The 10,053-nt window shown below is 44.8% G+C and overlaps 3 protein-coding genes across 4 annotated transcripts in view; 1 reads left to right on the forward strand and 2 right to left on the reverse strand.

Moving 5' to 3' along the window:
- Positions 1 to 2,708: 2,708 nt before the first annotated feature.
- LOC135341952 (LAMP family protein lmp-1-like) lies at positions 2,709 to 5,282 on the reverse strand. 2 transcript variants are annotated; one of them, XM_064538645.1, is made up of 7 exons: positions 5,121 to 5,282; positions 4,838 to 5,070; positions 4,191 to 4,364; positions 4,031 to 4,139; positions 3,763 to 3,969; positions 2,885 to 3,045; positions 2,709 to 2,832 (listed from the first exon to the last, which is right to left on the reverse strand). In XM_064538645.1, the coding sequence occupies exons 1-6, from the start codon at positions 5,215 to 5,217 to the stop codon at positions 2,885 to 2,887; spliced, it is 981 nt and encodes a 326-aa protein (XP_064394715.1). In that variant the 5' UTR covers positions 5,218 to 5,282; the 3' UTR covers positions 2,709 to 2,832. The 2 variants fall into 2 exon arrangements, with proteins under 2 accessions (XP_064394715.1, XP_064394714.1); XM_064538644.1 differs by having other exon boundaries at positions 3,751 to 3,969.
- The window catches only part of LOC135341944 (replication factor C subunit 4-like), a 37,197-nt gene continuing 32,411 nt past the window's right edge, over positions 5,268 to 10,053 (reverse strand). Inside the window, exons 2-12 of the mRNA XM_064538636.1 lie at positions 7,827 to 7,941; positions 7,697 to 7,775; positions 7,572 to 7,651; positions 7,418 to 7,478; positions 7,240 to 7,298; positions 6,831 to 6,900; positions 6,697 to 6,770; positions 6,395 to 6,641; positions 6,185 to 6,265; positions 6,021 to 6,137; positions 5,268 to 5,453 (exon numbers count right to left, since the gene is read on the reverse strand). Coding sequence (XP_064394706.1) covers positions 5,358 to 5,453; positions 6,021 to 6,137; positions 6,185 to 6,265; positions 6,395 to 6,641; positions 6,697 to 6,770; positions 6,831 to 6,900; positions 7,240 to 7,298; positions 7,418 to 7,478; positions 7,572 to 7,651; positions 7,697 to 7,775; positions 7,827 to 7,936 — 1,074 coding nt within the window. The 5' untranslated portion in view covers positions 7,937 to 7,941 and the 3' untranslated portion in view covers positions 5,268 to 5,357. The remainder of the gene's footprint in view (positions 5,454 to 6,020; positions 6,138 to 6,184; positions 6,266 to 6,394; positions 6,642 to 6,696; positions 6,771 to 6,830; positions 6,901 to 7,239; positions 7,299 to 7,417; positions 7,479 to 7,571; positions 7,652 to 7,696; positions 7,776 to 7,826; positions 7,942 to 10,053) is intronic.
- LOC135341853 (uncharacterized) overlaps positions 8,179 to 10,053 on the forward strand; it is a 32,174-nt gene continuing 30,299 nt past the window's right edge. Inside the window, exons 1-3 of the mRNA XM_064538524.1 lie at positions 8,179 to 8,323; positions 8,459 to 8,563; positions 8,756 to 10,049. Coding sequence (XP_064394594.1) covers positions 8,766 to 10,049 — 1,284 coding nt within the window. The 5' untranslated portion in view covers positions 8,179 to 8,323; positions 8,459 to 8,563; positions 8,756 to 8,765. The remainder of the gene's footprint in view (positions 8,324 to 8,458; positions 8,564 to 8,755; positions 10,050 to 10,053) is intronic.

The following is a 10,053-nucleotide window of genomic DNA, read 5'->3' on the forward strand; positions in this document are numbered from 1 at the left end:
TATAAAGAAATCAATTAGGATGGCTATTCTAGCTGACTGGATCTAGCTATAGTTGTTTTGGAATTCAAGAAAGACCTCAGACTCTTAGAGAAAGTAGAAGAATACTGTAGCCTGTAATATAAGATTTAGTACAGGCAGAAATAAACTTTTTCATAATAGTTAGACATCTAGCACAAGGAGAGGTACAGCCAGCTATAAGACTACCCCAAGGCTTCTGAGAAGCTTTTCGAAGACCAAAGAAGGCATACATAACACAGGTTTTGTCCAAACTAATGATCTAATCTTATTGGTAGCACAACAAAACTTAAAACAAAGACAAGTCCTTTTAATTAATTAATACATACTGTTCAAGCTTCATTCATAGATGCTAAGATAGACTATGCTTCTTTTCTAGTAGCCTAGATATCCAGCAGGAGCTGTTTCTGCATTCTCCAGAGAAATACAGTGTCCCAGCTTGCCTTGTCAGCTAAATTGAGCTGTAAGGTTTCCCACTTGAACGCAGCAATCTGATTGGGCTGCAAATTTCTTGCAGTGGGAACAAAACTGCTACATGTACTGATACCCAACCATGAGCGAAGCGTTGGTTGGACTCCGCCCAACTAGTCTACGTCTACGACTGGCTCAGAGGAGGTACGACATCCGCGTGTCATCCACACACACATTCTACATTATTTAATCGCTTGTTCTCTATAATCTATCTCACACGGCAATCTGACTAGTTTCAGATTAGCCTTCAGCTGTCCACTCACTATATTGTCCTGTTTTTTTTGTAATCACCTGTATGTATGCTGAGAAACCATAAATAATAGTTAGATACTGTTTAGGAGGTATCTATGGGAATTATAAGCCCAAAGGCCTGCTGTAGTATCCCGAGCGAAGCGAGGGTACTACGAGTGCCTGCGGGCTTATAATTCCCATAGATACCGACTAAACAGTATCTAACGAGTTTAGTTGCTAGGTTCATTTCAAAAACTAACCGAAAGAATGGACGCGGAATAAGACCTAGGCCTAGACAAGCTCTTTTCTGAAGAAGTACTCGGCATAATAATGACCGAGCCCATAGACCCCGCCCTCTAAATGTGGAGGCGGAGCTGGCTACTCTTTCTACAGAACAAAGAAAGGAGGAGGAGCTGGACAAGCCAACAGAACCTGCACAATCTTCTCTACCTAACTCAAAGCGAATGAAGCAAAGTGTCTGCAGGCCTCTTATCACGGCAGGTGCAGTGTACAGTTTGGATAGTGATATCTGCATAAGGTGAATAATTAGAATGGAAATCCCGGGATTGACCTGTTCAAGGATGCTTGTTTTGCTGACTTTCGAGTGTGCCTAGACTCCGAAATGAAGCGCTTGCAGAGAGCTGGACTAGGGTCACAAAAGAAGGCTGAACCTCTAATACATACTCTGTGCAACTGCTGCATGCTACTAGACTCTACAACGCTGGAGTGGACGAACAAATGATAATGGAAACAACTGGACACCGAAGCTTGGAAGGAGTTCGCAGCTACAAGAGAACTTCTGAGTGTCAAAAGAAGTCAGTTTCAACGTAAAGCCAATTAACATACTGGCACACACTGATCACTCACAGATGGCAGTGCAACAAAACTCACAAACCAACTGCTGTCAATTTATCCCTCCAAACTTTAACTTTAGTGCCTGCAACGTTATACCATCAATCTCTCTATATGCCTACATCCAACAACCAACGTATTAACAGCGACTGAACATTATAATTTTTTGTCATTACCAAAACAAAACAGTTACTTCTCATTGTTTTTTATAATACAATATACAAAAAACATGTTTGAAAAACACAAAAATTAATAATGAATGGTTGTTGTGAACATGAAAATTACAGGTTTATATGAGAATTTACAGGTTAATATGGGAAATATAAACCCTGTACTGACCAATCAGATTGCTGGATTCTGGGCTACTAGTAACTAAATAATAGTTATAGACTGAGTCCAAGGTCTCTATGGGGTTTTGAGACCTGAAGGCCCGAGGCTGTAGCATCTCGAGCGTAGCGAGGGTGCTACTAAGGGCCTGAGGGTCTCAAAACTCCATAGTGACCGTTGACAAGGCCTATAACTGGTTTAGAATAGTGCTAAGCAAGCTAGGCTATATTAACACAAAGAAGACTCTGAAACCAAGAGTTTCTACAAGCCTCAAGCAACGTTAAAGCTTTGCTCTGGCTAGATCTAGTCTACATAAAAAAACTCACATTGATGTAGGCAGTTTCTGTTTCTTGAGAATCACGCATTGCAAATAAAAAGTTGCTATTGTCATAGTAGTTAGCTCTGCACTAGAGCACTAGCTATTGTAGCTGCAAGAGAGAGATAAAAGCTGCAAAGCGGCACTGCAGAACGCAAAACTTTAAAAAAAATTAATTTTTAATGATGCACTGTATCATCGTTACTATGACTTCAACATAAACTGTGTGATGTTGCCATGTTCCATACAAGTTAATCTTGACATCATCTTGCCTGTAGGCATAATCAGTATAATAGACCTACTTAGAAGACCTCAGGTCCATAAGTGAAATAATGGACCTCTCAGTGACCTATCAGATTGCAGTATTACTACAAGCATTTTCTATTATTATTATTTGAACTTTGACCTAAGGAATGTGTGTGTAAAACATTTCCTTTGACACACGGTACGTCATACCTCCTCTGCGGCTGGCTCATGCATTGAAGTGGGTACAGGGTCAACAGTTAACATAAGTCATAAACTCACACTACTAATTATTTCACAAAAACAACAATCGGAGGATAGCATTATTTTAAAATGTGTCCGTGCATGCCTGTGCAGAATACGATCACTCGTGACACCTGCAATAACAAACACAGTGAACAGAATAAACGAACAATCATACACACGTACCTAATTGAGTGCTTCATAAGAGCTCTTTCTCCTGTTGCGTAGTTTCCCCAGTAAATAGGCAAGAAGGACAATGGCGACTAGTACACCGAGAGCAGCCCCCACAGCAATGGGGACTACCTCATTACCAGTGTTAGTGTGGTCTAGTAGACACACCCTCGGAGCTGGATAGGAGGAGGGGTGAGCTATGACACACACATACAGCAGGGATGTGCCCACACACTGGGTAGGTACACACACGCAGCAGGGATGTGCCCACACACTGGGTAGGTACACACACACGCAGCAGGGATGTGCCCACACACTGGGTAGGTACACACACACGCAGCAGGGATGTGCCCACACACTGGGTAGGTACACACACACGCAGCAGGGATGTGCCCACACACTGGGTAGGTACACACACGCAGCAGGGATGTGCCCACACACTGGGTAGGTACACACACACAGCAGGGATGTGCCCACACACTGGGTAGGTACACACACACGCAGCAGGGATGTGCCCACACACTGGGTAGGTACACACACACGCAGCAGGGATGTGCCCACACACTGGGTAGGTACACACACGCAGCAGGGATGTGCCCACACACTGGGTAGGTACACACACACAGCAGGGATGTGCCCACACACTGGGTAGGTACACACACACAGCAGGGATGTGCCCACACACTGGGTAGGTGTTGGCACTAACCACCTCTTAGACCTAGTTGTAAATGTGTATGCTGAATTGAGATTGAGGATTGAAAATAGCCACCACTGCGTTAATTCTGGGCACACCACTGACACAAGGCGCTGGGCACACCACTTGACACAAGGCGCTGGGCACACCACTGACACAAGGCAAGCTATAACCACACTTAACGTACAGTGAAGTATACCATTTCCTCCTGAGAACGTTCCGTTGTTGGTGAGGAATTCGAAAGCTTGCACCTCGAGTTCCCTCACCCACACACCCACTGTCGTGTCATTCCCGAGTACAGTGAAGCCGCGGATAGTCTGATTGGCCAAACACACATAGGGGCGTGTCAATTCCACCCTTGAGTTGGTGTCATCAAAGAGAGATGTGTTCGTGTCCAACATATACACTGTGTGTGGTTGTGAGAAGGAATAATAAAACACCACTAATGACTTGTACTGAGTCACAACCTTTATTATCACCCAGTTTATCCTCGTTTTCTAGGAATAAACTAGACAAATAGGTGAATTTCACAGAGAGTTTATCGAAGTTCCATTGCTGGTTTCCACGAGTCCTGTCCTGTACACACAGCATGCAGTCAACACAGTTCATAGCTGTATATTAGCTTACCCCTTTGAAGGAGAAGCTGACGTAATAAGGCTCCACATGTTCTTTAGTGACATACTTTAGAGTGAGAGTAGCGAAGGGTGAGTTGACAGTACCATTGCACACACTGGCTTCTTTGTCCACTGTAACTATGGAGTCGTTAGCGCTCGTGTTATGGAAACGAATCCAAAGACTCCTCTGAAAAAAGAAAAACCATAATTATGATTGTACAGTAGCTGGCAGTGTCTCAACCACCACCTAGTTTATTGCATAAAGAGAGGCAAATGTGCGTGTGTGTTGAATGAGAGTGAGGATTGAAAACAGCCAACACATAGGGTCACTGAGTACATGCACTCTGAACTCTAGCAACCCACTGAGTACATGCACACTGAACTCTAGCAACCCACCGAGTACATGCACTCTGAACTCTAGCAACCCATCGAGTACATGCACACTGAACTCTAGCAACCCACTGAGTACACGCACACTGAACTCTAGCAACCCACTGAGTACACGCACTCTGAACTCTAGCAACCCACTGAGTACACGCACACTGAACTCTAGCAACCCACTGAGTACACGCACTCTGAACTCTAGCAACCCACTGAGTACATGCACTCTGAACTCTAGCAACCCACTGAGTACACGCACACTGAACTCTAGCAACCCACTGTAAAGTTGGTAGTGTTAACAAAGGTGAAGTTGAGAGCAACATCAACTTGCATCCTTAGACAAGGTAGACTCTTGTTCGTGACATCGTTCAGGACATATGTGTAATGGCTGACTCCAGGGGGTAGGGGTATGGGTGTGGGGGAGGGATGGACTGTTGGCTTCATCTTCATAGAGGAGCTGCTCTTGGTAGGAGTCGGGGCCACAGTAGTGACTGATGGGGTCTGGCATTCAACTGAACCAAATCATGACATAAAAATCTCACTTCTTAAACAAACAACTCACCTAGACACAGTGCTCCTAGCAACACTACTGATATTGACCTCCACATCTTCATAGATAGTTCTTCAGAGCAGCTTCTTTCTTGTATTATTACATGCATGCAGTATTATGTACATGTCATGTGATTGCCAGTCACGTGGCCGGCTGGGATTTATAATGGTATTCATTAATATAAAATTAATTATTATTACCTGCCAAATTATAATTGTTAATTTTTAGAATCACGTATCGTACTATGGATTATTGAACATGACAAAACTGATGCATGATTACAGTAGCGAGGTCCATTAGTTGGAGGTACTCGTCCCCTCCGTCCATCAGCCTTCGCCCCACCAACTGCACAACAACATAACACACTATCACAACTAACGTAGCTATACTACCATAAAGCGAAAACCTCTAAAGTTATGGCTGTTAAACTGTTCAACAACAACGCCCCCCCCCCCCCCCCATTTTGCTTAGCTGCCATAACTGAATTTAATCAATGGTTTGGGGATTCTTTCAGCTGCCATAACTTGAATTTCGTCGATCCAATTTCAATGATTTTTTGATTTTCTGAAACCTTAAAAAGAGACGCTTCAAATGGTACCATCAAAGTGCCTACTTGAGCGATAAAATTATTTGCCAATTTGGCCACACCATGGATAATAAATAGCCCATGGTCCAAGGCCGAAAAATGACAAATTCTGGTCTCAACGAAATTTTTGATTGAAACACAAAAATTAATGTTTCTTTCTAAGCTTTCAGAAAATCATAAAATGTTTGACATTGGATCAACGATACTAAAGTTATGGCTGTTGAAAGATATTCAACTACACTCCCGGCAGCATTCTAGACAAAGCTGATACGCTCAGAATAATTATCGTAAAATAGGTATTTAAATGACATGCTTTATTAACTCACGGCCATTCTCTCTGAGATGACGGACTTCTGCTTGTCTGTCAGGGTTGGCATGACAACCACCTTGTCATGTAGTTGCTCCAGGGCTTGTGAGGCGGAGTATCCATCCAACAATAGATCCTGCACATTATATCCTTTAACAACTAAATGTAGAACTAGTGTAATACCTTGACAAACAATTCAAGCTTCTCGTGAGAGTCCTTGTGACAGGTAGCTAACAAGCCATCAAGCATCTCCTCTGGAATACACTGTGGAAAATAAGACCACACTAAACAGTACAGAGGAACACCTCTTAATAGCTAACCCGTTAACTACGATATAAAGGCCATGCAGACACCCAGCTCCCAAATGAACAGTTTGTGTACCGCACTACTCACTCCAGAAATTTCTCTGATATCCTCCTCTGTGACTGTGTCCTCCCCTCTCAGTCTAGCAGCACTCTGAAGGTAGGTGATGGCCTTCCTCATGTCCCCACCAGATACACGCACAATCTCAGCCACCACCCCTGGAGAGAGGTGAAGCCCCTCCCCCTCCGCTATTACCTGGAGACGGGAGGTCAAGATGTCTGAACTTAGAGGCTTGAAGCGAAACTTGGAGCAGCGAGAGGTCAAGGGTTCAATGATCCTACAGGCAAGGCAAGTGTTGGCATGAACTCTGTGAACCCTGTGAGAGGACTTGCCTGCTGATGTAGTTGCAAATGAGACAAAATCGTGTTGTTTTGGTTTCCTTCTCCATAGTTCTACGCAGGGCCGCCTGTGTGTGGGTGGGTGGGTGGGCGTGTGTGGGTGGGTTTGTGTGTGTGGTGTGCTTCACCTGTGCACTGGTTGTCATAGAATCTGCTTCATCAAGGATGATGATCTTGAATGGTGGACACATCTTCCCACTAACATGTGTGTGTGGGTGTGTGTGTGTGTGTGGGTGTGTGTGTGTGTGTGTGTGTGTGTGTGTGTGTGGGGGTGTGTATGGGTGTGTGTGGGTGGGTGTGTATTCATGAGCTTGAACCACACAGGGGAGAGGTGTGCGATGACAGAGTGGATTTATTGCCTCCCACACACCAAAGGTCTAGCTACTATGAATATTCCAGCACTGATAAACTATCTCAGCCACCTCTTGGAACCCATTGACTCCACCCTTAGTACCAATAAACCAAGGACATATTAAACGACAGATCTCCCCTAAATTTCCAAGTTCCTGCATATCAATGCTCTTATCTGATACTTACTTGAATGAGGAATTACCAACGGCTTGCATCGCAAAGTTCTTGACCTTCTCTCTGACCACCTACACAACATGATTATGCAGCAGCAGCCAACAACATAGCATAAGATAAAGTGTTGCCTTAAAGCTACAGCATGCTAACTCATTCCACCACTGCACAACTTGACCCCATGCAGGCTCACCTGAATACCTCTCTCATCTGATGCATTCAACTCCAGCACTTTACTCTTCATCAGCTCAGGACTGCAGCAAAGAATCAGTTTAGGACAGACTGTAGTTCAAGCGAATACTACCATGAAAATCTACATACAGATACACAGTGTAATGCTAGCCCACCCAAACAACTCTCTAGCAACTGCCAAGATGGTGGAGGTTTTGCCAGTGCCTGGGGGCCCATAGAACAGCAGGTTGGGTAGCTGTGGGGGATCAGGATGTAACGACATAACGAATATACAACCCACCTCGGCACCCTGCAAGCTTTTCTTGAGCACTGCAACCACCTCCTCTTGATGTGCTACATCGTCCACTACCTTGGGGCGGCTGTAACAGGACACAGCTGTCATACATGGAGCAGCACTGTCGAGACCTTACTATTTCTCCACCCAGGGAACTTGTCTGTTGGGCTTGCTTGATACCTCTTTCCCAGCTTTGCTGCTTGCCTTGGGCTTGCTCTTGACTTGTCCAAGAAGAAAGGCTTCCATACTATTGAAGTTTAGCTCTTGGGAAACCTTCCAAGAGATAGAGGAGGGGAGAAGGTGGAGAGAAATGGTTGCCACATGGTCTAGACTTGTATGGCTTGCTAGAAAATGGCTTACTGCACTGAGCATGTGTGGAAAAACAGTGAATAGTGTTGATTCCCGCAAACAACTTGCTGGATGATATTCACTATGCCCTGGAGAATGTCTTTATTCATGGCTGACTCGCCCCCACTCGCCGATCGACTGCTCATTTATGCGGCATTGAAGAGACTGCTCATTGTGTAGTCAAGCAGATCGTACCATTGCACCTTGCTGCTGATCGCATTGTGCACAAAGCAAGTTGATCATTTGCAAAGGAGCAGAAGAGCAGCACCAACCTGCAACTAACAAGTGAGCACAATACTAGCTGGCTAGTGCATGCAAGCAAATGCCTAGAGCTAGTATGTGTGTTTGCACAGCAGCCCCTCCCCCTTTTCTGTACACTAAACCACTGTACTACTGACTGCACTATTCTCTCAACCATAGGTGAGCAGGATATCGCTGCACAGCTGCACAACGCAAAGGGATTTTTCGATTCATTTATTGATTGCAAAGAAGAAAAGAATTTGAAGTACTTGCTATTATATACAAGTAAGAAAAACCAATTTTTCATAAACAGTCTTGTAAATATAATGTTACAATGCTAATTACTTTTTTGTCATTGATTGTTAATGGCTTAAGGCGGTTGATTTTCACTCCGTACCTAGTTATATCACACGCCTTCTCTGCAAATCAACCGCTGCAGTGTAATAATGCAGGTTAACCACCTCTCCTCTCCTGCAGGTGAGCAGGTATGGCAACAGCTGCTGTACTCTTTGCTCTGCTCATGGCCACAGCTGCAGCCCAGGACCCAACTGTTAATCTATTCCTCGGGGGAGCCACTCAAGCACAATTTTATGTACCCGTGGATACGCCTGATTTCTTCTCGCTGTCTTTAGTGACTAACCCTAGTACGGACAATCTTGTAACAGGATCAGTTGGAGGTGTTGAGGTGATAGTGAATGGAGGATCTGGAGACAGCTTGATTGAGAGCATCAGTGTGGACAGTTCTGCTCTACCAGGACTCTCCCTGGAGACCACAGTCGATGGAGGACGCTATACTTACACGCTAACTGGAGCCACCTCGGTTACACTAGCCAACTACAGCACCCTCATCTCTACTCTGGCGTACGTCAGCAACTTAACCTCAGCTGCATTCAACGATCCAGCAAGGAACATCTCCATAGCGGCCTTTAACAGCTCAATGGACAATGGCCCGGTTATCGTCGCTTTCATCTCCCCTATCCTAGATAACCAAGAAAACCCAGTGTTTGCTGGTGGAGAAAGTATAGAACTTTTTATTGAAGAGAATACGCAAGGAACTGTGACTACCATCGTTGCCACTGATCCAGATGGTATCTCTTTTTCTTTTTTAGACCCTTCAACTGTGTTCAGTATTGTTCCTAGTACTGGTGAGATCCTTGTAACTGACAGTGGAGCACTTGACTACGAGGTTGAGGAGAACAGAATGTTTGTACTCACGGTTGCTGCCACAGACGAGTATCAAATACCAGAAATGAGACGTTCGGCCGAAGCCACGGTTACTATCAGACTCAACAACACCAATGATGAGCGACCAGTGTTCATCAACACACCCTATGTGTTCTCCGTTGTCGAGGAAGCCGCTGGAGTCTTTGTAGGACAGCTGGCAGCAGTGGACGCTGATGAATTGGGGGCATTATTCTATGACTTTGAATCTGGAGTCACTGGTACAGTATTTACCCTGAATAGAGGGACTGGAGAAATTCACGTTCTCAATGCTTTGGACTTTGAACAACGACAATCTTATATCTTCAACGTGCTCGTCAGTGACGGAGGTGGTTTTGCCACTGAGACAGTGACTATCAATGTTTTGGATATTGCCGACAACAGACCTGTGATTAGCCCTGCTGATAAACTGATATTGCTGAATCTCGACACTGGAGCTAACGAAGTGTACATTGGACTTAACGGAACCGGAGGTCCGCTCACCGTGACGGACGTTGACAGTCCCTTAGAGAGGGGCGTGGCTACCATCTCAGTCCTCCGGAATGGAATTGTGA

Source organism: Halichondria panicea, chromosome 9 (assembly GCF_963675165.1).
Source record: "Halichondria panicea chromosome 9, odHalPani1.1, whole genome shotgun sequence".
Taxonomy (NCBI): Eukaryota; Metazoa; Porifera; class Demospongiae; order Suberitida; family Halichondriidae; genus Halichondria; species Halichondria panicea.

Excerpts from the sequence above, each read along its gene's own strand:
- LOC135341952 (XM_064538644.1), bottom strand. The coding sequence starts at position 5,217 with ATGCATGTAATAATACAAGAAAGAAGCTGCTCTGAAGAACTATCTATG. Across the intron at positions 4,365-4,837 it reads TTAACACTACCAACTTTACA|AGGAGTCTTTGGATTCGTTT; the intron begins GTGGGTTGCTAG and ends TTCTTTTTTCAG. Across the intron at positions 3,046-3,750 it reads AGGAAATGGTATACTTCACT|CTCCGAGGGTGTGTCTACTA; the intron begins GTACGTTAAGTG and ends CCTCCTATCCAG.